This window comes from Ornithorhynchus anatinus, chromosome 4, assembly GCF_004115215.2.
Source record: "Ornithorhynchus anatinus isolate Pmale09 chromosome 4, mOrnAna1.pri.v4, whole genome shotgun sequence".
NCBI lineage: Eukaryota > Metazoa > Chordata > Mammalia > Monotremata > Ornithorhynchidae > Ornithorhynchus > Ornithorhynchus anatinus.
In genome coordinates, this window is record NC_041731.1 from 43690528 (window position 1) to 43718475 (window position 27948).

Below are 27948 nucleotides of genomic sequence, written 5' to 3' on the forward strand. Positions count from 1 at the left end.
GCACTTGATATCCACCCCCCCTTCAGAACCACATCCCTTATGAACCTATCCATAATTCATTCATTTATTTTACTGTCTTTCTCCCCCCAGACTGTAAGCTCATTGTGAGTAGGGAACATGGCTAGCAACTGTTATCTAGGACTCACTTAAGTGCAGGGCTCTGCACTCAATAGTCGTTCAATAAATAAGATTGTTTGAAATCACTCTGGCAAGGACTTCTAGAGTAAACTGCTTCAACCTGTACTAGTCATAAATCCGAAATTACCATTTTATTCTGCAGTTACAAAGCTAGATTTTTTTTTCCGCCATCAAGGTTTCATTATGACAATGCAAGCTGGTAATGGCTAAAACTAAGGTGGCCCTAAGTCCCTGTTTTTGGGAGAGCACCATGGCTTAGTGGATAGAGCACAGTCCTGGGAGTCAGAAGGTCATGGGTTCTAATCCCAGCTCGGCTACCTGTCTGCTCTGTGACCTAGGACAAGTCACTTCCCTTCTCTGTGCCTCAGTTACCTCATCTGTAAAAAGGGGATTGAGACTGTGAGCTCCACGGGGGACAGGGACTGTGTCCAACCTGATTTGCTTGTATCCACCCCAGCACTTAGTACAGTGCCTGGAACATAGTAAGTGCTTAGCAAATACCATTATTATTATTATATCTTGACAAATAGTAAACAAAGAAGCTTTGGTGAAAGCCCAGTATGCAACACATGATGAGACAAGAGCACCAGCAAAGAGATGCTGGAATGCAGTCAGTTCAGCATCACTGAGGCGGTGTTCACAGCAACATAGCTGAGAAAGGCATTCCAGGAAAGTGGATGACAGCAGAATATCGATCAATCAATGGTATTGATTGAGTGATTACTGTGTACAGGGCACTGTATGTACTGAACGCTTGGGAGAGCACAGTGCAACAGAGTTGAAAGACACTTCCCTGCCCACAAGGAGCTTACATTCTAGAAGGGGAGGCAGACGTTAATATAGAATTTGTAATATACAATTTATAGAAGCCCAATACCCAAGCAATCATTGAACGGTGAACTGAAGAGCGAGGGCAGAAGAAACTATTTAAAGATGGTGAAGCCTAGTCTCAAACAGTGCAACATAATAGTGGACTACTGGGAGACCACCACAGCAAAGAGATCCCTCTGCTGAGGGGAAACAGGAAAACAATTGCTCTCCTTAGGCAAAGTTTGGTGAAGATCAGGCTATCTAAGAGGAAAGTTCAAACTCCAAAACAAGAGAAGCAGTGTGGTCTAATGGAAAGAGCTTGAGCCTGGGAGTCAGAGGTCCTAATTCTGGCTCTGCCTCTTGCCTGCTTTGTGACCTTGGGCAAGTCATTTAAACTTGTCTATGCCTCAGTTTCCTCATCAGTAAAATGGTTCCTTCCACCTTAGATTGTGAGCCCCACATGGCACAGGGACCCTGTCTGGCCTGAAAATCTTGTATTACCCCAGTGCTTAATACAGCACTTCATAGTAAACACTTAACAAATACCGCAATTATTATTATTATTACAAATATTTATTATTAGACAGGCCCCAAATGAGGCAAACACATTAGCACAGGAGAGCACTGTCTTTTATGGGCTTATGATATGGAAGAGAATGTCAATTGTGCTTCAGTCTTTTCGACCATGTTCACGCTTATGGATAGGATATCACCTGACATAGCATCATCTTCAAAAGTGAAGAGCACAATACAACAGAGTCAGCAGACACATTTCCTGCCCACAGTGACCTTACAAGCTAGAGAGGGAGACAGACATTGATATAAATAAGTAATTTATAATATATAATTTAAAGATATGTACATAGGTGCTGTGGGGTTGAAGGTGGGGCATATATCAAATGTCCAGTGTTCATCTATATGCTGTTAAAAAGTGGCATGAAGATAAGGCAAGAAATGGCTGCGGAGAGGTGCCTTATCTCTAACACCTGCCCTACAACCCTCATCTTTAATCAGTGGTATTTATTGAGCACTTACTATGTGCAGAGCACTGCGCTAAGCACTAGGGAGAGTACAACACGACAGAGTTGGTAGAAATGGTCACCATCCTGAAAGGGAGAATCTCCAGTCCTACTGACTTCCAAAAGTTATTAGAGTCATCGTATGTGTCTGCATCACTGGTGGCCCTCTACAAAGTGTTCTGGCTGGAAACACGGCATACCACAGGTCTGAGATGAATATTTTAATGAAGCGTTTCTTAGGATGGCCCCAGTTCTGAAGTTAAATCATCACCACTCTACCCATATTCCTCAGCTTATTTCTTCAAAAAAGCTTTTGCTGATCCCCAGGTAGAGACGGGATGAAAGAGAAAAATGTTTACTTCCCTTCTTAATAAAAATACAATGGTTGCAAACTATCAAACATATACCTATTTTTCATCGTCAGTCAGTCAGCAAATTGAAGGAATTTATTGAGCACTGACTGTGTGCTGAGGCACTGTACTAAGCATGTGGGAAAGTACAAGACAGTAGAGTTGGTAGACACGTTAGTTGGTGGACACGTTCCCTGCCCACAAGGAGCTTATTGTCTAGAGGGGGAGATGGACATTAAAATGAATTACAGGAATGTACATAAATTACATTCTTAAAGGGTACAGCTCAAGTGGATAGGCAATACAGAAGGGAGAGGGAGTAGAGGGAATGAGGGATTAGTAGGGGAAGACTGCTTGGAAGAGATGTGATTTTAGTAGGGCTTTGGGTCTATGTACATGGTGATCTGTTGGATATAAAGGGAGATTGGGGGGGGGGGGGCGGTAGTTCCAGTCCAGCGGGAGGACATGGGCCATGGGTCAGTAACGAGAAAGAAGAGATTTAGATACAGAGAATAGGTGACCTGAAAGTGACTCAAAAAGAGATATTACCCGCCAAAATGGGCTGAATTGGTCTGGATTTTCACCGATGTTTATAGCTCCCTTGAGACTTGGGATTGAGAACAAAAAGTCACTTGAATCCAAGAGCTCCTCAGGTCCAAACTGCCCATCTGGCAGCAGGCTGAATTTAAAATATGCTCAAGCTGGAGGAATAAAGTGGATCATACGAGTCGATCAGTGTGTTCACGGGGGGACAACAGCTCTTAGCTGTTTTGACTAACTGGTTGTCTAAGGTAGGAGGTGATCTCTCGTGTCTGACAGGACATTAATCACTTTAGGAATGTGGTCTTCTTCTGACTGCTGTCTTCGCCATCAGTGACCAGAAAGTTTTCACCCCTTAATACCCATAGGTACCTAGCACATTCTCCCCACATACTCTCTACTGCATTTCCATGCCCAGTGATTCCATTCCGCTGTTCCTACATTTTATGTAAACACCATGATACTGAATTTAAATACTGCTCCGAGCCAACAGGTTTGAACATGAATGGGCTTTTCTTCCAAATCTTCACTTCCCTGAGATATTTTTAAGATTCAAATGAAGTTAAAGGCATTGTTCTTATTGAAGTGAAGTTGGAGCTATTTTGAAGAGCAGCACTATCACTATTTGTCGTTATATATTTAACCATTTGGAATTACATGCTGTAGGAAAGATTTTTAGCTCTAGGACATTTGCCAGATGTGGTTGATTCTACATTTCAGACAACAAAGGGAGTAATGTTCATGTAAAGCTTAAGGCATTATTGATAATCAGGATATTCTTCGAGAATGGTTTGGAGACCTTTTGGGGAAGAATTTCAGCTTTTACAACAACTAATTTAGGTTGCTAAGCCTCTGTCTCTTCTACAAAGCAAATTTGATCCATTGTTAGTTGTATGTGTTAAAATAGCTACGTGGGCTCTTTCTTTGAATATTAATAATCGCGCCTTTCATTTGAGGATCTCTCGTTATCGTTAATGGGAGAGGTAGGATTACCACAATTACTTTGCAGACAACTACAACTGGTGAGGTTAAGCACAGATACATACTAGATAGATGTATGAATCTAGAATACAGGTCGAACATCCTTCCTAAGAGGTATGAAAGGAAGGTTAGGAGAGGAAGGGTTAAAAGTTAATCCCCTGATTTGCCGCCATATTAAGGGTAATTACCCCCAAATCTTTTCAAATGCCTCATCAACCCTCAGTCCATAAATAACCCTTTCAAAAGAGGTAGTATCTGCTGATGATGTCAGTCATTTGGGGATTGTAACTCTTTCTGGTGCCTGAAGCCCAGGTCCTTTAAAGCCCAACCACATCATGAGCCTTTTGCCCAGGCTCTGAGGCCTGTAGCTCATCATGGCCCAAGCCAAAGTGGAAAGCTTTCATTTCCCCATTTCCTGTAGGTAGGATTCTCCACAAAAGCCTTCTCTTCAAACGTTCCCCACAACTGGGAAGAGAGTGCCTGACTTCCCAAGGATTCCTCCGAGCTTGAATTGGCTCTGATAACCCCATGAGCTTGAAAACTGGGTTCAGAATTGGGCCTTAGCTTCCTCTCTGTCTATTTCCCCTTTGCAGTTGGTCTGCAGTCAGGAGATGTGTTTCCAGATTTAGCTCCTGAACGTCCATCAGTATGCACCAAAGCAGGGGAGAGTCTAAGCCAAATGATTCAGACATTATCTTTCTCCGAAGCATTGGTCCCTTAGGTGGGATCAGAAAGCCACAGAGAACAGGGATCTCATTATAGAAAGTCCAAATTCCAAATTTTGCTGAGCCAAGAATCCTAAAACATCTTTGCTACTGTGCTTCCATCAGCCGGCAGTGGTGGAAGTGGGAAGTGAGGGCTTATGGTGGGACTATGGTTTGTTCAAAAGCAAGTTTCTTGGGTGAATGGACAGTCCACTTTGGAGCCTTTTAGGGATGTCGTGATGAGGGAATATATCTACCAACTCTGTTCTGTTCTCCTCTCCCAAGATCTTGGTACAGGACTCTGCACACAGTAACTGCTCAGGGGAAGCAGCATGGCTCAGTGGAAAGAGCCTGGGCTTCGGAGTCAGAGGTTATGGGTTCGACTTCCGGCTCTGCCACTTGTCAGCTATGTGACTGTGGGCAAGTCGCTTAACTTCTCTGTGCCTCAGTTACCTCATCTGTAAAATGGGGGTTAACTGTGAGCCTCACGTGGGACAACCTGATTACCCTGTATCTACCCCAGCACTTAGAACAGTGTTCTGCACAGTAAGCACTTAACAAATACCAACATTATTATTACAGTTGATCAGTAAATTGACTGATTGAATGAGTGACAGTACTGGGACGGAAGTAGAATGGAGTGATTTCAAGGTGGAAGGACATACTTTTTGCCCTCCCTTTCCAACCTTGTCAACCCTATTGCCAATTAGAGACCCGCAAGGTAAGTCCCACTTAAGTATCTGCTTTCTAAATTACAGTATCTGAGCTTTCCAGTATTTATTCTGAGATCATCCTACTAATCACCTTTCTGACTGTAGCGTATTGTATTATTGACTCATATAGATTGAAAGCATCCCAGCAGCTTTGCGAGCTGCCCAAAATGGCAACTCCAAGTAGAAAGCATCACTTATGCATCAAATAATCACTCACGTGGAGAGCAGAAAAAGGGGAAATAAAAGGTGGGGGAATGAATGACACAATTCTATTTTTAGGGGGAGACTGTAATTCAGAAGAGACATCTCTATGGAAGTGATCCAATTAATAATGGGGTTAGAGAGAATACTCTCATTGCTAGTGGTTTGAAAACAATAAATTTCCAAACATCCTATAATATTAATAGCATTAGTAATGGTACTTATTGAGCACCTACTGAATCCAGTGCACTGTAATAAATGCTTTGGAAGTATAACAAAAGCACCAACCCATACCCGGCCCTCTTTGAGCTGACACTCTAATAAGGGAAACTGATACAGAAATATTCACAAGCAGTGGTATTAGAATCAATCAATCAGTGGCATTTCTTGAGGGCTTACTGCATGCAAAGCACTTCGAAAAGTACAATAAAAAAGAGTCTCTAGACATGTTCTATGTCCACAAGAAGCTTACAGTCTCCAGGGGAGATAGACATTAAAGTAGATGAGGGATAGGGGAAATAATTGAGTAGAATAAAAAAAGTTGAATGTCCAGTTGAGTATGCGTATATGCGCAGGGCCTGAAGATAGGCATGAATAAACATACGTAAGTACAAGAGGAGACTGAAGAGTTGAGATTCGTATTATTGATGGGCAACTCTTGTTGTTTCCAACTGCCTTGGGATCTTGGTCTGGATAGGTGTATTTGCGAAGCCCTGCCTCCCTAATTTTTCTGGTCTGCTAGACTCTCCAAGAATTTCTTTGGCTTTTCTGGCTCTGCATTCACTTTCCCTTCCTCTCCAAGCATGGCTTCTGTCCATTTGATTTTTGGAAGGCTCGACATTCCCTGCATCATGACTATGTTCTCTCTGGCACATACTCCAGCGGAGTAGATGGCAGGCACCAAGTTTGAAAAGTTGTCAGGTCCTTGTCTCTTTGAATCCCTTGGAGAAAAGTAAGCTGGAGGTTGGAAAAGGGGATGTGGAAAACTAAAAAGTGAAAAGTGATGTCCTCAATCTTCCTGACCTTCACTGAGGAAAGCCCCAGATTCATTCATTCATTCAATTTTATTTATTGAGTGCTAGGGAAACTTCTCCAAGGAAACGCATTCTCATAGGATTTACACTTTATCATCAGTGGTATTTAATGAACACTTACTGTGTGCAGAGTGCTGAACTAAGCACTTGGGAGAGTACACTACAACAGAGTTGGTAGAAACGTTCCCTGCCCGTGATAAGCGTACACCTCTCACAAAAGATTCCCCCATTTGGAGTAATGACTTCTTATTGGATGCAAAATGGAAACTTCTCCCTGAACAGGTCTGGTGAATGATAAACTCTATTTCAGATGTAGAATAGCTGCAGAATAGATGTAGGTTAGAATAAGGTTGAGAATAGCTGTGTGACCTTGGGCAAGTACTTTAGCTTCTCTGTGCCTCAGTTATCTCATCTATAAAATGCGGGACATGGACTGTGTCCAAACTGATTATCTTGTATCTACCCCAGTGCTTACTACAGTGCCTGGAATATAGTAAGTGCTTAAGAAATGCCATAAAAAAATCCTGTTGCTTATAGACCATTCAAAAGCTTGATCTGAACATCAAGAAATGAATACCTTGGAAATGTTATGGCCAAAAGGTGAACCAGTGCTTCAAAGTGATTTTCACCTCATGTAGCAGAGGTGAGAGATTCTGGATCTCCTAAGCCTTTGTTTACCTTCCCAAATTCAGTCCTCTTTCCATTGAACACCTCTGCCCAGACTTGCCTTAACTGGCTTCATATGAAAACCATTACCTGGAATTTGGATTATAATCCTCAATTTACGTACGAATATTTTCCTTTTTTTTTCCAAACCATTGCACCCTGAAGTCCCATGAGACTCAGAGAGAGTGCCTAAACAGACAGAACTATTGCAAACAGACGGATGACGGCTGACGGTTACAGTAGCCCGTGCAGTAATGGTGGAGCAATTATGGAATTAAAGCCTGGTAATGGGAACCGGTAGGTGGTGCCAGTAATATCGAACATAAAACCTGCACCTCCCAGAGCTCCAAGAATGCCGGAGCCTGTGCTGGGTTTTAGCTCCCTGTAATTCTGGGTCCACTTTTAGGAAACAGAATAGCAGGGGCCTTGATCCTTCCTAGTCTAATTGCTGGATAAGTTTATTTTGTTGATTTATCTCTCCTGTTGGATTTCCAAGCTACTGACTTTTAGTCCGGCTTCTAGAGATATTAAAATGAAGAGCAGTGTGGAGACAGTAGGGACCAGTAATTTGCATTTTGACTGGATCCTCAGAGGACCATCGATTATGAAATGGGCAGGCAATGAGTTCGGTTGAGTCTTGGTAGACTCAGGCAGAGCAAATCTGTACTGCAGAGACCTCCACTGAAGATCCCAGTAGTGGCCAATAGGCAGCTAGAAAATTTTCCCCCACAACTCCTGAAACAGCCCCAGAAGAGGAAGTTCTTCCAGCCGTTACCTGGTTTATGCTATTACCCAAGGTTTGGGATCAATCCAGTTTTCACTGAGTGCATTTGGAGTGTACCTTTCTGTCTCTGCCCTTAAGGAGTTTTCAATCTGATCAGGTGGACAAAATAGATGCACAAACAAGCCACAGAAATCGGGGCATATATATGAATTTGGTTAAGTCAAAAATGAATGGGGAGAATGGGCCAGGAATTGTGTGGCATATTGGAGAGTGGTCAGGAGGAATCTGGGAAAGCTTCTTGAAGCTTTAATCTGTGATTGATAAAAGAGGAGTGGGACGGCAGGAAGGAACAGAGGGATTATTCCACAAATGAGGGACTTCTTTGTGTCAGTATTTCCTAGGAGAGGTATGGTGAGGGGATGCAGGATAGTGGGGGTCAGGGCACAATCCAATTATAACCTTTTGATTACTCCTCCTTTCCCCAGAATTGGCCAAGGGGATGCAGATCTCTTAACTGCTTTTCCAGAGGCACAAGGAGCATATAGTTAGCCCAGATTAGAAGGCTAAAACCTGCTCACTGATACAACTCACTTTCTAAACACTCCATCTGTGGTGAAAAAAAGGACAATTTTCTAATCAGGGCACTCCTCTCTCAGCAGAGCTTGAGGCTTAACTTCCCAGGCTGCTTGGGAAAGTTTCAGGGGGGCTACTCCACAAGAGACAGCCCCAACATCTCCCACCACCACTCTATGCTCCACAGTGGAAATATCCATCTTCACAGAAACCGAAGCAAATGAGAGTTCAGATGCCATCTAGACCTATATTTATTTTAATGGTATCTGTTAAGCACTTACTATGAGCCAGGCGCTGTACTAAAGGCTGGGGTAGATATCTCCCCACGCAGGGTAGCTCCTGGAAGGTTTCCAATACTCTACCAGTCTCAACTACAGGCGGAGAGTCAAGTAGAGGCATACCCCTTCCATTCCTAGCTTGGGCAGTGGCTAGCAAGTGGAAGGCAATCTACTACAAGTCAAAATTCACCTGTGCTGGGCAGCAGCAGCATGGGAGAGAGTCGAGGGCAGAGACTAAAGTTTACTGTGCGGAGGGAGGCAATGGAATACCGCTTCGATATTTTTACCAAGAAAAGTCTATGGATACACTACCAGAACAATTGCAGATGGAGGAGGGGAGTTCTGGGAGACATATGTCCACTGCATCACGATGGGTCAGAGACGAATCGACAGCATAAGACAAGATACAAGATAAAAACAAGATACAAGATACAAACAAGATCAGGTTGGATACAGTCCATATACTTCATGGGGCTCCCAGTCTTGATCCCCACTTCACAGATGAAATAGCTGAGGCACAGAGAAGTCAAGTGACTAGCTCAAGGTCACACCGCAGATAAGTGGGGGAGCTAGGATTAGATCCAGGTGAGTCTGATTTCCAGGCCTATGCTCTATCCACTTGGCCATGCTGCTTGATTGACATCATTGTCTCCATTCAGTCAATCATATTTATTAAGCGCTTACTGTGTGCAGAGCAGGACCTCATCCAGTCAGACTCCTATTTCTTTTTAGGATTCTGACTCTGAATGAATATGAGCAAACGCTGCCCCTTTCAGGAAACCCCAGGGAGGCAATCATTTAGGCAAACGCACTGACCAGGGCAATTTCTTTGGTTTTTCCTCAATACCATCCTCTAAAAAAGGGAACCAGGGCTTGCCCTCACCTCAACGCCCAAGACATTTCTAGGGATCAGTAAAACTTGTGACAGATAATCCTCTAAGCCACAAATCCTGGGATGAGAAGCAAATAAACTTTGTCCAGATAAATGTGGTAGGATAGAAATTGTTCTTGCTCTCCTCCATTCTGTTGGAAGAGCCACGTTCTCCTTAATTGTGCGAAGGGTAATAATTTACAATTGATTAAGGAGTTTGTATTTTTTTAATCTTTTTTTTTCCAAAGGGAAAATTACTGGAGAAGGTGAAGATGTGCTTAGACAATCATATTAACATATTCAAACAATTGCCATTTTCAAAATAGTAATTACAACTCGCTATCTGGTAGCATTAATCAAACCTCAAGGTTTAATTCCATTTTAAATATTGATGAAATGTGATTCTCCAGCCTCACCCTGGTGTGGCAGGGTGATGGAAGCCGGCGGAGACAGAAAAGGGGGACTGTATAGTTAACAAGCAGCTGCTACAAAGGAGGAGAGGCATCTGTGATTTAAATTGTTAGCTGCACAGTCAGGTAGAGTGTAAAAAGGGTAGTCAAGAGGCTGTTAAGTCCATTGCTGCCAATTACTAACAATCAGGGAGGGGTTTTAAGACTCGTTCAGTACAATAAACCCAGTTTGTCTTGTTTCAGGGGTTACTACTGAAGAGGTTGCAGCTGCACTGATTCAAATAGCCCGAAAACTACAGTACTGTAATTATCAACCAGTCTTCTTTTAGTGTGGCAAAAGTATGTTTAACCAGAGCTTAACTCTTTATGCTCTAACGTGTCTGGGCCACTCTCTGCAATGAGCCTCCCGAGGTCCCGGCCGGTGGAGAGTTTTCTAGCATCCCATTGCTTCCCAAGCTCCCTCACTGCCCTGCTGGGCTTCGTCATGTCTCTCGCATTCAAGGATTTCAAAGCACCTATCACAGCCGGATGGGGGACCGAGGCCCAGAGTGCCATCCCCGTGGCTGTTTCCCATTTCCAGAGAAAAGACTAGTAGGGCTGGTAAATCTGCATATCCTTGGGTCAACTCTTACCTCTGGACTCAGTGGGTCCGCGTTGCCCAGCCAAGAACGGTGCATGAAAGTAACATGGCCTAGTGGATAGAATGAGGGCTCGGGGAGGCAGACGGACCCGGGTTCTAATTCCGGCTCTGTCACTTGTCTGCTGTGTGACCCTAGGCAAGTCACTTCAATTCTCTGGGCCTCGGTTACCTCCTCTGTAAAATAGGGATTAAGACTGTGAGCCCCATGTGGGACAGGAACTGTGTCCAACCTGATTGGCTTGGATCTACTCCAGAGCTTAGTACGGTACCTGATACATAATAAGTGCTTAACTGATGCCATTAAAAAAAGGACTCTGGAGTACTTGTCAAGCGCTAAGCTCCCTGAATAATAATAATAATAATGGTATTTGTTTAGTGCTTACTATGTTCCCGAGCACTGTTCTTAGTACTGGAGTAGATTTAAGATGGGTTCTCACATGGGGTTCACAGTCTAAGTAGGAGGGAAAACAGGCATTGAAACCCCATTTTTTAGAGGAGGTAACTGACTTGTCCAAGGTTAATAATAATAATGTTGGTATTTGTTAAGTGCTTACTATGTGCAGAGCACTGTTCTAAGTGCTGGGGCAGATACAGGGTAATCAGGTTGTCCCACATGAGGCTCACAGTTAATCCCCATTTTACAGATGAGGTAACGAAGGCACCGAGAACTTAAATGAGTCACCCACAGTCACACAGTTGACAAGTGGCAGAGGCAGGATTCGAACCCATGACCTCTGACTCCAAAGCCCGAGCTCTTTCCACTAAGCCACACTGCTTCTCCAACACCAGGCACAAGGTGGAGACTGGATTTGAACCCAAGTCAGCAGATTCCCAGGCTCTTGCTCTTTCCACTAGACCACACTGCTTCTCCTAAAAGTTTCTAATCACCATTCCTTGAAGACGCGGGTGACACTGAGCTCACTGTGGTCAGGAAATGCATCTACCAACTCTGTTATATTGTACTCTCCCAAGTGCTTAGTACAGTGCTCTACAGACATTAAGCTCTCAATAAGTATGATTGACTGATTGATAGATTGAAGCTGGATATGCCTCCTTCCTTGAGGAGGCACATGAGGATTCAACACGGCCTTTTCTCGGCCTGGTGACTTGGAGGGATTTTTCTTTTCCTGCCAGTGTGACCTGACCCTGGTAGGCCAAACCATCGGCCGGGGGCCCCACCTCGCTCTCTCACGCTAGCTCTGACCATCCAGGCTCTCCTTTCCATTCATAGTGCAGCTCTCCGGTGACTGCCTCGCTCAGTGAATCTTGTGGCAAATCAATGCTCATTCCCCAAGGAAGCAGTGCTTTGTGTCTGTGAATGATTTCCAGCACTCACTGCCAGCGACAGTCTCTTTCACTAAAGGAGGAAAGGAGAAACAATGGAGACTTGAGCATCACAAGTGACCTCAATTGGGGTTCTTGTGTGCACTGACACCCGGCCTTGCCAGAAGCATTATCAAATACTGGCACTCCTCGGAAACAAGCCTCGGTTCTGAAGAGACTCTTTTGAGAGTCAAAGTCCATAGAGTTTTCAGGGAAGTGGACTATTCCATTACTGGAAATGTCAGTGTCCCTTTGTGAGCAGTGGTTTCAGTAGAGGAAGGTGTCTGGCACATTCTCCTCCATACCTCCCTCCAGCGTCATTCTGGACTGGGAAAGGCCTACATAGGATGAGTTTTATGCCAGTCCCATCTGTGATCTGACTGGCCCATTTGGCAGTTAGGTGGGCTTGTCCTCCAGAGGTGAGGGTGGCATTAACTGACCCTGCTACTGTAAGATCCTCCCCTTTTTGTTCACCATTCTGATCTGATTAACTCGTAATGTACAGGATCACTTGGAACCATACTTGACATGTAGTAAGTGCTTAACAGATACCTAATGCATCGGCAGCTTGGGTTTCCTGTTATCATCGATTCTCCTCTCATGTCCCACTCAATGAAGCTGAGTTGCCGCGAGCATCGCCTCAGCACAGGTAGACCCTATCATTTGATCATTTTGTCCAGGCATTTGATGTTGAGGAATGATGGATGGATCTGGGGAGGGAGGGTGACCCAGCATGAAAGCCAGGACACAGAGGGGAGAGATGAGAAAAAGAGTTCCTACTCCTGGAGGAGTTCCAGATTTTACAGCCGTATGAAAGCTTAATAATGCTTCAACGTGGTATAGAGTTTGGTGCTCCAAGATGGGCTTTAAATTCTGTTTTCTACTTTGTCCATCTTTTTTATAGTGTTTGTTAAGCATTTACTATGTGACAAACACTGTTCTAGGTGCTGGAGTAGATAAAAGATAATTAGGTTGGATATAGTCCCTGTCATACATGGAACTCACAGTCTTGGTAAGAAGAAGACCAGGAGAACTGAGGCCAAGAGAAGTTAAGTGGTTTGCCCAAGGTTGCACAGAAAGCATTTGGCAGAGCAGGGATTAGAACCTAGGTCTTCTGACTCCCAGGGCCATGCTCTTTCCACGAGGTAATGCTGCTTCTCTGTGTGTTGGCGTTCATCTCTTCTGTGTAGATAGCAGATTTGGGCAAAGACACTAAATTCTGTAGTGCCAATGCAGATCTTTGGTCACATAGAGGATTTCCCTGATGTAGACTGATACGTAAATTCAGTTTTCTTCATGTTTATTGTCAGTCCACTGCACTGTGCCAAATCAGCCAAACAATTCATGATGATTTTCCACAGCTTCCTGGGTATATGCCTCAAGAACACAGTCATCAGCACATTGCATTTCCTGGATGCCTATCTCAAAGACTTTCAGTGATTCTTCCTAAACAGCATCTCCCAGTTCAGCCCCTCCTCTCCACGCAAACAGCTTCCACCCTAGAACAAGCTCTAATCACATCTTGGCTAGACTATTACATTAGCTTCCTCCGTGGGACCCCTGCCTCCACCCCCTCTAATCTACATTACATATTGCTGCACGAACCATGTCCTTGCACTGTTTTTTGCCTCACATTTCTCCTTTCTCAAAGCCTTCCACTGGTTTCCCTTGTCGCTCCATGTCAGACAAAAAACTCTTCACAACCAGCTCCAAGGTTCTGCAGAAACGTGCTCCACTCTGGCCTTTCTGCTCTTTTCACCCGCTATTTCCCAGCTTGCTTTCTTTGTTCCTTCTAAGGTAACATGTGAACTCTATCTCTCACTCATCTTTACCGTCTGTGTCCCTGCTTTCGCACTGTTCTCCCAAGTTGGGACTCCCTCCCTCCCCAAATCCAACAGACCACAACTGTCCCCCAGTTTCAAAGTCCTCCTAAAATCCCACCTCTTCCAGCAAGCCTTCTCCTAAGACTTCCCAGCACTCTAAGTTGTATAGCCAGCTCTAGCACTTATGACCTTATTTATTCCCATTCTCAGCACTTCTGTGTATACACTGATTCAACTGTACATGTAATTATTTATCTTGTTATTCTATTTGTAAATATTTTGATGTCTATCACCCCATTAGAGGGTAAGCTCCTTGTGAACAGGAAATGTGACACTTTGTTTTTGTGCTTTCCAAGCACTAAGTACAATGCACTGAGAGAAGCAGCATGGCCTAGTGGAAAGACTATTGGTCTGAGAGTCAGAGAACCTGGGTTTTAATCCAGGCTCTATCACTTACCCTCTGTGTGACCTTGGGCAAGTTACTTAAACTTCTCTGTGCCTCAGTTCCTTCATCTGCAAAATGGGATTCATTCTCCCTCCTACTTAGACTATGAACCCCATGTGGGACCTAATTATCTACCCCAGCGCTTAGGACAGTGCTTGCCACATAGCAAGACTTAGCAAATACCTCTGTTATCATTATTATTTTTATTCCACCAATGAGTGCTCAATATATACTACTACTACGACGATGACAGCGATGCTCAGAGTCTTGTGAATTGGAAGAGTGTTTTAGCAGATTGGAAACGTTCAGATTCCATCTCTAGAACACTAGTGATATGGCAGCTTAGAATAGGCTGAACAGGATTGAACCTCCCGCACAAATGCACTTCACTCTTACGGTGATGGGCAAAGGGTCTGACTGGACATTTGCAAGTTTGATTTAACCAACCCTACCATCATGGATGGGTCTCAGGATCTTGGTGAATTTCTTAGAGCAGCTGAATTTGCTTAGCAGTTTTGAGGGCCATGGTCTGCTGTCAAGGGTATCCAATGTCTGGATAAGGCCAGTGAAAAGAGTATGGAGTTGCTTGGTGTTGCTCTCTGCACTTTTCCGATATCTATTTGGCAGCTATTCTGCTGTGCCGAATTTGGATCTAAAGCCAGATTGGGATTCAGGCAAGTTTCCAGGAGGATCCCACCTGGAATCTTGCCGGCAATGGAAATCAGACAAAATACCCTGGTCGAATGGCGATGAGATTGGTTGCTTTGAAGCCTCATAGCCATCTAAAACTGAGCTCCTTATCTTCCCTCCTAAACTCAGTCCTCTCCCTGACTTCCCTGTCACTGTGGATGGCACGACCATCCTTCCCGTCTCACAGGCCCGCAACCTTGGTGTCATCCTTGACTCAGCTCTCTCATTCACCCCACACATCCAAGCCATCACCAACACCTGCCATTCTCACCTTTACCATATCGCCAAGATCCGCCCTTTCCTCTCCATCCAAACTGCTATCGTGCTTGTACAAGCTCTCACAATATCCCGACTGGATTATTGTGTCAGCCTCCTCTCAGATCTCCCTTCCTCCTGACTCTCCCCACTCCAGTCTATTCTTCATTCTGCTGCCTGGGTCATCCTCCTATAGAAATGCTCTGGGCATGTCACTCCTCTCCTCAAAAACCTCCAGTGGTTGTCTATCAACCTCCGCATGAAACAGCACCTCCCTTCTCTCTTTCTACTGCCCACCCCGTACACTCCGGTCCTCTACCACTCACCTCCTCAATGTACCCTGTTCCTCCCTATCCTGCCGTCGATCCCTGGCCCATGTTCTACCACTGTCCTGGAATGCATTCCCTCCTCACACCTGCCAAACTAACTCTCTTCCCCTCTTCAAAGCCCTACTAAGGGCTCACCTCCTCCAAGAGGCCTTCCCAGACTGAGCTCCCCCTTTCCCTCTGCTCCCCCTCCACCCTCTGCTCCTCCCCTTTCCCCCTTCCCCTCCCCTCAGCACTGTGCTCATTTGTATATATTATTTATGACCCTATTTATTTTGTTAATGAGGTGTACATCCCCTTGATTCTATTTATCTTGACAATGTTGTCTTGTTTTTGTTTTGTTCTGTTTTGCACTGCTATCTGTCTCCCCCAATTAGACTGTGAGCCCATCAATGGGCAGGGATTGTCTCTATCTGTTGCCGAATTATACATTCCAAGCGCTTAGTACAGTGCTCTGCACATAGTAAGCGCTCAGTAAATACTATTGAATGAATGAATGAATATGTGGAGAAAAAGCTTATGCAGACATTCGAGGCTCTGGAAGAGCACATGAAGCCAAAAAGCTTCTTTAATGATGAATAAAAGCTTTTAGTTTGGTGGTGGTCAGAATAGCCCTTGATTCCTTCAGCTATGGCATTCCACTATACTGTATTCAGTAAACCAGAAGCAGGAATTTAACCTCAGGAATTTAACCTCAGCATGGCCTCAGGACATCTATTGGGCTGAGTCCAAGCTTTACTTGCATGGAGAGGAAAGGGTCAGACAGGCAAACAGAAAGGAAGGGCTGCTACTTCCTGTCATGATCTTAGATACCTTCTCCTCTGTCCTCTCGGCGAATTTCTAGTCCTCTGATTTGTCTGTACTCTCTTCATCTGGAACTGAAGTCCCCAACCAGGACTTCCTAGAAAGGCTGCCCACATCAACTGTCCACTTTGGCCAGAAGTTCCACACTGTACCCACCATATTGGAATGCTCACAACCTAGCTGCACCAACACTATACCCCTGGTGATAACAACAACAATAATAATAATAATGATTTTTTTTTAGTGCCAAGTGCATAGGTACAAGATAATCAGATTAGACATACATTTCTGTCCCTCATCTAAGAGACAGGAAGAGCAGATATCTTCTCTCCATTTTACAGATGAGGTAACAGGCACAGAGAGGTTAAGCAACATGTCCAAGTTCACACAGCAGGCCAGATCTAGAATTAGGATCCAGGTCTCCTGTTTACCAGGCCTTTGCTCTTTCCTCTAGACCACTTTAAAATATTTGCCTCAGTTTCTTAATCTCAGGTGAAGCAGCATGGTCTAGTGGAATGAGCATGGGCCTGAGAGTTAGAAGACCTGGGTTGTAATCCTGTTTTTGCCTCTTGTCTGCTATGTGATCTTGGGCATGCAAGTCACTTAAGTTCTCTGTACCGCAGTTTCCTCATCTTTATAAAATGGAGATTCAAGACCAGTTCTTCCTCCTACTTAGACTGTGAGTCCAACATGGGACAGGACTGTGTCCAACTTGGTAATCTTGTATCTATCTGACACTTAGCACAGTGCATGACACATAAAAAGAACTCAATAAGTAATACTATTATTATTATTGTTATTATTAGCCAGAAGACTTGTGTGTGGTCCCATGTCTTACAGACATGCTGCCCCTAATTCCAAGCATCCTAGGTTTTTGGACATGCTGGTTGCCCATGTCTTAGCCCCAGTATCTGATATCTGATCTTTGCTATTAAATAATAAAGATGAGTATTAACTAAGTGGCCAGGGACCCCAGAAATCCACTGGACTTGTAAACGGTCATAGTTTAAAAGTTCCGGGAGTTCTCGAGGACTTGAATGATAGGGAAATTGGGGGACAGAGCTGTGAGAAGAGATACTTGCAGAAACTGGTTACCCCATAAAAAGGAACAGTGTCAAGGGAGAACTTAGCTTTTTCTGGGGCTTGATTCAGTTTGTGAGAGGGAATGGGAAGTGTCAGAAATAGTCCATGGGAATTGCTACAACAGAGATGGGAAAGCAAATCACAGTATTTGGCCAACCCCATACTATCTTCCCCATTCCCCATCTGCCTAAGCCCCTCTCCCCTCCTCCTTACCCCCACCTCCCTCTTGGTTCTACCTCTTACCCCACAGCCTCAATGAGCTGTGGTTGGGGAAATCAGTTAGTCAGTCGTGTTTATTGAGTGCATACTGTGTGCAGAGTACTATACTAAGCATTTAGGAGAGTACAATGCAACAATAAGCAGCCACATTCCCTGCCCACAACAAGCTTACCATCTAGAGGGGGAGACAGACATTAATATAGGCAGATCTATCTGTCCCATGATGTACTTCATAGCAGGTGGAGGACTCCAGTGTCTCCTGGGCAAAGACAGATGCGTAGCTACAAAGATTTCTCCAAATGTCATCCCTCTACAAGGAGCTGAGACCATGGGTTGTGACCTAAGCCAAGTCAGTCAGCCCACCCGGAGAAATTGCCCCCTCCCAGAAAGGGGGAGCCAAAGATCCTCCATCTTCTTTTTAGAAAGGAAAGCCAGGATGGACACAGGTCCAAAACCATGTCAGGTAGGACATAGTATCTGCCACAAATGGGGCTCACAGTCTTAATCCCCATTTTACAGATGAGGGAACTGAGGCCCAGAGAAGTTTAATGACTTGCTCAAGTTCACACAGTAGACAAGTAGCAGAGCTGGAATTAGAACCCAGGTCCTTCTGACTCTCAGGGCCGTGTTCTACCCACTGAGTCACGCTGTTTCACTCTGCTGCCAGATAATTTTTCTGAAAAACCATTCAGTCCATGTCTTCCCACTCCTCAAAATCCACCAGTCCCATCCACCTCTGCATTAAATAGAGCCTCTTTACCATCAGTTTTAAGGCACTCAATCTGTTCTATCCCTATTACCTTTTCTCACTGATCTACTACTACAACCCACTCCACACATTTCCCTCAGACAACACCAACTACTCTCCATACCTCAATCTCATCTATCCCATCACTTTCCCCAGTCCACATCCTCCCTCGGGCCTGGAACTCCCTCCCCCCTTCATATCCATCAGACTTCACCACTCTCCCTTCCTTCAAAACCCTCCTGAAATCATATCTCCTCAAAAAGCCTTCCCCGACTAAGCCCTCATTTTCCCTATCCACCGTCCCCCGCTGTCAATTCATTCGTTCACTCATTCGATCGTATTTATTGAGCACTTACTGAGTGCAGACCACTGTCCTAAGCACTTGGAAAGTACAATACAGCTTTAGAGATATTCCCTGCCCACAAAGGGATCACAGTCTAGAAGGGGGGAGACAGACATCAATACAACTAAACAGGCATCAATATAAATAAATACAATTATAGATATACACATATATACATATGTGGGGTGGGGAGAGGGGGGAAGTGTAAAGGGTGGGGGAAGTGTAAAGGGTGACGCAGAAGGGAGTGGGAGATGAGGAAAAGTGAGGTTTAGTCTGGGAAGACCTCTTGGAGGAAGTACACTTTCAGTAGGGCTTTGAAGGGGGGGAGGAGTGATTGTCCGGTGAATTTGAAGAGGGAGGGCATTCCAGGCAAGAGGTAGAAAGTGGGCTGGGGGTCGGCGGTGAGACAGGTGAGATCGAGGCACAGTGAAAATGTTGGAGCAGAGTAAGCGGGCTGGGATCTAGGAGAGAAGGAGGGTGAGGTAGGAGTGGGCAAGGTGATGGAGAGCTTTAAAGCCAATAGTGTGGAGTTTTTGTTTGATAGAGAGGTGGATAGGCAACCACTGGAGATTTTTGAGGACGGGGGTGACATGCCCTGAGCATTTCTGTAGAAAGATTATCCGGGCAGCGGAATGAAGTGTGGACAGAAGTGGGGAGAGGCAGGAGGTTGGGGGGTCAGAAGGGAGGCTGATGCAGTAATCTAGGTGGGATAGGATGAGTACTAACATGGTAGCAGTTTGGATAGAGAGGAAAGGGCGGATCTTGGCGATGTGGTGATTATGCACTTTGCTGTGTATCCCCTTAAGCACTTGTATATTCACCCCAGTCCCACGGCATTTATGTCCGTAGCCTTACACTCTACTGTTTCCCTGATCTGTAATTTATTTTAATGTCTATCTCCCCCTGTAGACTGCAAACTCCTCGTGGGCAGGGATCATATCTACTAACTCTATTGTATTATATTTTCCCAAGCACTTTGTTTAGTGCTCTGCACACAGTAAGCGCTCAGTAAATAGCATTGATTAAGGGAAGCAGGGTGTTCCCATAGGGATCCATCACATCTTCTCCATCTTCCAGGCTGATAATTCTCTCTCAGTGGAGCAGAGGGCCAAAGGCAAACACCAGTTCCTGGGAGTGAAGCTTCCCTCTATGCCGTCATTGGTTGTCTCTGGAACTCCTCTGATTGGCAGGCCAGAGACCAGCTCTGAGGGGCAAAAGTGGGAGGACAGGGTGAAAATGGCCCGCCACTGAACTGGGGAAAAAGCACTTAGACCGTCTGGTCCCAGCTGATCCCAAATGTAGAGTCCACAGACCCTGACTACTGGAAACTTTCCTCCTGGATTAGGGAATGGGTTGGGGCGGGGGTGAAGGGGCATATGGGGACATGATGAATTAAAACAGTGTTTCAGATCTTTTGGCCGCTCTGCATGACAGTCTTTTTCTCCTACTGAAGATGATGATGAGCATGAGTGGATCACCCGGACCTGCCGGAAAGGTTGGGATGAGATCATCGGCTACAAGCCCAAACTTTGACCAGGCGGCTTCTTCCAGATTCTGAGTTCCAGCTTCAGAAGATTGACTTTGTTCCTGCCCTTATGCCTGGAGGCTGATTATTTTCAGGATCCACCAGAAATAAACGCATACCTTTCGACTGCAGTCTCCCTGGTGTGGCTTTCCAATACCCAGGCTGAGACTGCCAGTTGAGAGAGAGACCTACTATTTGGGTCCCAGTTCAGACAGGTCCATCATTGTCATACTGAGCCTCACAGGTTTAAGAGACTCCTGGGGAGTTGAATGTCCATCTTTGCTTCCCCTACCTCCCCACCTCTGTTTGTTCCCCACTTCCTACAGCCCTGAGGGGCTGAGATAGAGCAGCCTCCCTTGTTAGGGTCCACTCAGAGTAGAGGAGATGCTGGTGATGAGAAGGAGTTCCTATCACCTTTCTCCCTGAGGGGCTGAGATAGAGCAGCCTCTCTTGTCCGGCATATGGAGTGAGGAAGATTCCAGGTTGGTGGGGAGGAATTCCTGTCATTGTGATGAGTTACAGAGCCAGAAAAATATAATCCCAGATTCTTCTCCCCAACTCTCCATTTCCCATTCCCTCCCTCTGTCTCAATCCCAGAAGGCTATTACATCTTCTTCATCATCATCATCATCATCATCATCAACAGTGACAACACTGAACCCAAACTCTACACAGACCACTGTTCTGGGCCCTTGACATCATATTAGATGGTGACATCCTATGTCATCCTGCCTGACTTCAATTCTGCAGAGGCTTCCTGAAAATGAATAATGGTTTCCTAGGGACAGGGCAAACCAAAGTCGGATTTTTGAAACCGAGTCTTCCCTTTCACTTCCCTGGACAGGGGTAGTGTCTCTACCTTTGATCTCTCTGTGGGGGACTGACAGATCTGGGGATGGGCCTGGGCTATGGCTTGGTGGGTCGGGGAGAGAGGATGGCTCAGAAGACTAGGAGAGTACCTTACACCTGTGTAAGCACTCCAACCTACAGCACTGTTTTCCTGGGATCAGCAGTGAGGTAGAGCTGCTTTGAAAGAGCAAAGAAAGAAAGCAGAAGAAAGAAAGATTAAGGCTGTGAACTTGAAAAAAATCAAGATGATTCTTACAAGCCCCAGACGAGGTAAGACTAGAAGATGGCAGATTCAAGATAAAAGAAAAGAAATCATTTTTCCCCCGCTTTGGAATTTGTTACCAGAGCAAGTTGGTCAAGCCAAAAATATCAGTGGGTTCAAGAAAGGTTTAATAAATTTATGAATGAGAGATTGAGAGACAATAGGCTACTGGGGGGGAAGCTATTGATGATGAGGAAAAAGTTAAGGGTAGTAGATAGGTGAACGCAAAAGACACTCACCATCCTGCTATTCCTCAAAACATCCCATGGTTGTTTTCAGAGGCAGCATTCCAGGTCAGATGAACCTTGGATGAACCAGTCAAAGGGGTAGGAGGATGGGAGCTTTGACAGATGGGGCAGGTACAGGGGGTTCAGGGCTGGGGCAGAGCGGGAACTGTTAGGGAATGGGGTAAGGTGGAGAGGAGATGAGGACGACCCATCGGAAACAACTGTGGGCTTCTTGGTATGGCTTTCCAATAATAATAATAATAATATTCGTTAAGCTCTCACGTCAAACACTAACTGCTGGGGTAGTTACAAGATAATCAGTTGCACACGGGGTTCACAGTCTAATAGGAGGGAGAATAGGTATTGAATTCTCATTTTGAAGGTGAGGGAACTGAGGCACAGAGAAGCGAAGTGACTTGCCTAGGTCACAGAGCAGACAAGTAGCCAAACCAGGATTAGAATCCAGGTTCTCTGACTCTCAGGCCCATGCTCTTTCCAGTGGGCCACAGTGCTTCTCAGATGGAAGCTGTCACCTGAGAGGGAGAAGTCTGCTATCCATGTTCCAGTTCTCAGATCAAGAAAGGGAATATTGATTGGTGAATGAGGATGTGGTTTTAGGGTGTAGGGGCAGAAAGAGCACTGGGAGATGTTCTACAACCTCTTGACTCTCCCCGCTTCAGTCTATATTTCACTCTGCTGCCTGGATTATCCTTCTACAGAAACACTCTGGGCATATCATCCCTCTCCTTAAAAATCTCCACTGGTTGCCTATCAACCGTCATATGAAGCAAAAACTCCTTTTGGCTTCAAAGCTCTCCATCACCTTTGCCCTCTCCTGCCTCACCTCCCTTCTTTCCTTCTACAGCCCAGCCCACACACTCTGCTCCTCTGCCACTCACCTCCTCACTGTGTCTCATTCTTGCCTGTCCTGCCATCGACCCCGGCCCACTTCCTACTTCTGTTCTGGAATGCCCTCCCTCCTCACATCCGCCAAACTAGCTCTCTTCCCCCCTTCAAATCCCTACTGAAATCACGCCTCCTCCAGGAAGCCTTCCCAGAGTGATTCCCCCTTTTCTTCTGCTCCTCCTCCCCTCCCCATGACCTCTACTCCCTCCTTCTGCTCTACCCCCCTCCCCACCTCACAGTACTTATGTATATTTATACATACTTATTATTCTATTGATTATATTAATGATGTGAATATATCTCTAATTCTATTTAACTATTTTGATGGTATTGATGCCTGTCTACTTGTTTTGTTTGTTGTCTGTCTCCACCTTCTAGACTGTGAGCCCATTGTTAGGTAGGGATTGTCTCTATCTGTTACCGAATTGTACTTTTCAAGTGCTTAGTACAGTGCTCGGCACACAGTAAGCGCTCAATAGATACAACTGAATGAATTAATTTATTAATAGGGGAAGTCCCGGAGACTGGATAAGAGATACTAGGCCAAGGCCAACAATAATAATGTTGGTATTTGTTAAGCGCTTACTATGTGCAAAGCACTGTTCTAAGCGCTGGGGTAGACACAGGGTAATCAGGTTGTCCCACATGCGGCTTACAGTCTTAATCCTCATTTTCCAGATGAGGTAACTGAGACTCAGAGAAGTTAAGTGACTTGCCCACAGTCACACAGCTGACAAGTGGCAGAGCAGGGATTCGAACCCATGACCTCTGACTCCCAAGCCCGTGCTCTTTCCACTGAGCCACGCTGCTTCTCTAAGCAAGATAGGGTAGACATGAAAGAAACAGAAACTACGAACCCTAGGGCAGGAAAGGACACTTAGGGGTGACCTCACCCAGCCCCTTGCCTTAGGGGTTGTTGAGTCAGGCTCAGTATGTGGCCGAATCCCAGCCCCCCAGAGTAGGGTACAGGCCAAATCCCAGCCCCCCAGAGTAGGGTACACAACCACTCCTGATGATGCGTTCTCTTCCAGGCCTGGGGACTGTACACGATCACCCCGATCCCCCTCGTGACACACCACCCTCCTTCCATCTCTGACCCATCTGTTGGGGGGAGAGGGAAGGGGGCTCAGGGGGTGGGGTGGGGTGGGCTTGGCTACGTGGCAGTGAACTAAAGCTGAGAGCCAGTGGGTACTGCTACCTGTGGGAATTCCCCAAACTCAATATTACCACTCCGTTCCTCCGATGAAAAACTCCTGCCTCCCGATCCACGTGTATGCCACCCTCCCCCGATGAATCACTAGTTACCCGTCGGGGTGAATTACTTCCTTCTTTTTCTTGAGGCTTGGCGAACAGACGGCACTGATGGGGTAATTATAACAAGGAACGCCATAGCTGTTCTTTAATGACCAGTTTGCTAACTGGTAAATTATACCAATTTGCCAGGAATATTCGCTGAACTCTCTGGCAGCCGGTGATTAACCAAACAATCAGAGACAAAACCAGGGGGCATGGAGGCCTGCTCCATCAGTCAGAAGGCAAGAAAAAATGGAATTACATCATTTTCTTGATGTAAGTGCCAGCACTCTACTTGCATTGACTTTATTTATTACACAAATAAGACATTTACAAAGCACAACATTAAAAGTATGTAACAAAACAGACATTGGTTTTACAAAAAAAGTGCTTACAATTTTTGTGTTTTTTTGTGGGTTTTTGTCCTTTTGTTTTGTTTTTAAATAAATATTAGTCTTGACTGCCTGTTCGTTCCCAGTCTGCTCTAACCATTGTAACTGGGATATGTTTGAACTGCAGCAAGCTCCGACTACATGACCATAAAACTCTGGGAAAAGGCTCGAGTTGGAATCGGGGATTGGGGCTCATGATGACAAAGTGCAGGGTTTGCCGTCCCTCCCACCCCCTCCGCAGTGATTTAACCATCGGGAGCCAAAATTCAGCAGAGAGAGTTTGGGATGCAGGCCTGGGACCCCCACTCCATCAGACCTTCACACTGGGCTTCCTGCTGGATTCTAAGGGGAAAGGAACAGGGTTCCCCTCTTAAGGGTTTCCCACCCCTTCCCCCTTGCCTTTGGGACATTCCTTGGGCCATTTCTGGCAGGAGCACCCGGAGAAGCTTAAACCTGCTTCAGAAAAGTCAGAAAAATCCTCTGTGGGTGGCTCCGAGGAATTCATTTTGACAATAGCAGAATAAACAGAAAAAAGGGAGACAGGAAAAGAAAAACCCCAACCCCAAACCACTGATGGGAGCTGAATGGGGATGACCTGAGATTAAGTTTTGTTCAGTGGCAGCCCCGGAGGGGAAAGACAACAGGGAACAAAGTATTTATATCATTAATAGAATAAATTAAGAGAGTTCCTTACATTCGTGGTACAATTGAGCGTTTTCCGTCCACATTAATCACCGTCGACCCAAGACCGTAGAAGCTGAACTTCTCATCTGGTGACCGTTCGGGACTGAATGAAGACTGAAAAGCTCTAAATTGAATTAGCAAAGCTGCTCTTGGCTTCCCTCCTTAGGAATGAGCTCTTCTGAGCGAGTGTGGGCCAGGGCCTTAGCTCTCTACCCGTTCAGAAGGGAAAAGGGGGTCACCCCACACCCCTCCAGCTGGTTCAGAATCGTCTCCTGTGTCCCCGGACTCAGAATTCCATTCCTGGCTGGGCCCATTATGCTTCTACTCCTGGGACGGACTTTTTACCAGCCCTCTCACTGAGTGAGCAACCACTGAATCTCACTTTGTATGGCTGCCCGAAAACTGACCAAATAAATTGCTAGCCCCCTAGTTGACCAGGCAGAGAAAGCTTCAGCTCAACTGGTGGTTCCTTCTGGGGAACATTATATCTGGGGACTTCGTCCTTCTAGTCTCTGTTGGACATCCCACCCCTTCCTCTGAGACAATAGCCATAACCGAAATAAAGAGGAAGGTGAGCAAGGGGAGAAAGGAGATAGAGCTGGTCGCTGTTGCCCTTCCTCTGTCTCCCAAGGCATCTCCTGAGCGGTCTCTCAAGGCAACCAGTGCAGCCTCCCTTTCCTGAACACTGAGCATCCCATGGACCACCATGGACCACCCTCAGCCCCACCATCTACTGTCTTGCTGCCGCTGCCTCTTTCCTCTCAGTCCAAACCCCCAGACCCATCCACTCACAGGGTTAAAACCTGCCAAGGATGTGTTCCCAGCTATATTCACCACAGGAAGGGAGGTAGAGCATGAGGGGGATGAACTCTGCTGACAGATGTTGGGGCCTTCTCTGATAATGCTGCCCCCCCACCCCTATTTTCCCCACAGCACTCGTACTTAGTACCTCCAGAAACATTCTCGCCAGCAAGGCTCTCTGGAAGAAATGGCTGGCTGGGGCTGGGACTGGTGGGCTCAGAGCTCCACCTCTACATTTGCTTGACTGAACTGTCAATATGGAGTCCTTTCTGGCTCCCTCACTTGTGCTAGACACTCACAATGAAGGCCACTGTCCCCAGGTCCGCGCCTACCCTCTCATCACATTCCACACCTGTCAAAATAGTAATGTCATCGCTCTTATAAGATACCGTTTGGCTCCGAACTCTGTGCACGGGTCATAAAAATTCAGAGGGAGGTTGGAGTTTTTGTCGTTAAAATGGGCTTTTCCAGCAGAGTATCCTTTTGGGCTCTCTTTCCCTAGTGGCTCAAGCATCTTCCCCTGTCGGCTTGGAGTCTCACTGTGTGTGGTCTGAGGACCACGCCCTGTCCGTACTGAGCTTTCTAGAGGCTCCTTCCCAGGAACCAGGAAGAGGATATGGGCCCAGTTGAACAGAGGCAGAAAAATCCTTCCCTAGTATGTCGCCCTGGGTCTTTGGTACTCAGAGTTCCATCTGGGATAGCTCAGTACCTCCGTCCTAGGTGGGCTCTAAGAGTTGATCAGAATCACTTGTTTCTCTGAATTAAACTTGATGTAACCAAACAGATGGAAATGATAAAATTAGAACGTGGGTTTCTTTGGGGAGTTTCCCACTAAAACTGTATAGTTTCCCACACAAAGGGAACTGAATGGATAACATTTTGTGTTGTCAACTATTCAGCATTCAAAGATGGTTCCAAGGAAATAGGAGACAAAGGCCAATAGGGAAGAAAAATTGGGTGATTATCAGTGGCAGACAATTTCATTCTTTCTTTCTTTATTCTAATTAACTTAAGTTGAAAATTACTCCTGGTTCAATTAAAAAAAAGATCCCTTTTAATTTTTTTCATTTTTGTTTCCAAATTTCAGGAGCTCTGAATGGGAAGACTCACTGGCCTCTATTGTGTTCCAGATCCGGACACCTCCTGGGAGATACGCTGTGGCCTCTGGGGCTGCAGTAGACAAGCGAGCACTTGTATGGGAGGGGTCCCCAGACTGGGTAAAGATGACCGGGAGATGTGGGTCGATGGGAGCGAATGGAGAGGTTTGCGGCGGAGCGCTGTGGTCTTGGACCAGATATTGAATCTCAGTGGCTGAGGGGCAGCTGTGGAATCACCATGGACAGATGAGGGAGAGTTTGTGCAGTCAATACTGAAAAAGGATGACCTGGTATTGGGGGAAAACAGAAAGGAAGGTTAGGCACAGGCAGGAAACCCAAGTCAAACACCCAACCCACCCATCCCAGGACATCAGGTTGGTCCAAAGAAGAACTTCTCCTGTTGTGGCTCCAGCCAATTTGATGTGTTCCCAACAGGAGAAAAATCTGGGAAGAGAACTTTCTGCTTTTTAAAATAATCCAGCTGAAATTCAGCACTGTATGAAATGATAAAGACCAACGGCTTAGGAGCTTCATACTCAGGTGATATAGCCAGTGAGGAAAAGAAACTAGGTCATACTGGTGTTGGTGAGGTGAGATTAGGTTGCAGGGAGAAAAGAAACTCAGGCCCTTTCCCCAAAAGACCCCTCCCCACAGTCTCTCACTAAACCCAGTTGATGGAGGCTCTCAAAGAGGAGAGCAGCACAGTCATCAGTTTAGGTCAATCCTCCAAAGACAATGAGCCCTTCCCACCCTGATGAGATGCCCTGTTTAGTAGTCTGGGAGCATCACTATTTTACCCTCATTCCTACATCAGGTGACAGCTCACATTTACCAACTTGGATGGTTTTGGAATTACCTGTCTTCTGGGAAACTGTCTCTATGGGAATTCTAGCCCCTGGGGAGATCAGTGGCCTTCACTAGTACTAGCAATATTAGTAGTATTTGTTAAGTGTTTACTGTGTGCAGAGCCCTATACTAAGCACTAGGAGAAAATATGCAGATGGAAATGAGCATGGTCCCTGTACCTCATGGGGCTCTTGGCTTACTGTGTGCAGAGCTCTCTACTAAGCTCTAGGAGAAAAATATCCAAGTGGAAATTAAGATGGTCTGGGTCTCTCATGGCGCTCTTTTTTTTAAAAAAAAAATAGTATTTGTGAAGAGCCTACTATGTGTCAGGAACTGTACTAAGCATTGGAGTAGA

At 45.6% G+C, this 27948-nt stretch overlaps 2 protein-coding genes across 6 annotated transcripts in view; one reads left to right on the forward strand and one right to left on the reverse strand.

Moving 5' to 3' along the window:
- Nucleotides 1-26844, forward strand: part of MORN5 (MORN repeat containing 5) — a 37806-nt gene extending 10962 nt beyond the window's left edge. The window contains exons 5-6 of one of the 4 annotated variants that reach the window (XM_029063735.2): nt 10256-10351; nt 20165-20249. In XM_029063735.2, coding sequence (XP_028919568.1) covers nt 10256-10341 — 86 coding nt within the window. In that variant the 3' untranslated portion in view covers nt 10342-10351; nt 20165-20249. Of the gene's footprint in view, nt 1-10255; nt 10352-20145; nt 20368-26737 lie in introns of those variants that run through there. The other 3 variants (XM_029063734.2, XM_029063738.2, XM_029063737.2) reach the window with 3 other exon arrangements.
- LHX6 (LIM homeobox 6) overlaps nt 24040-27948 on the reverse strand; it is a 49143-nt gene continuing 45234 nt past the window's right edge. For both annotated transcript variants that reach the window (XM_039911798.1, XM_029063731.2), the window contains one exon: nt 24040-27034. In XM_039911798.1, coding sequence (XP_039767732.1) covers nt 26955-27034 — 80 coding nt within the window. In that variant the 3' untranslated portion in view covers nt 24040-26954. The remainder of the gene's footprint in view (nt 27035-27948) is intronic.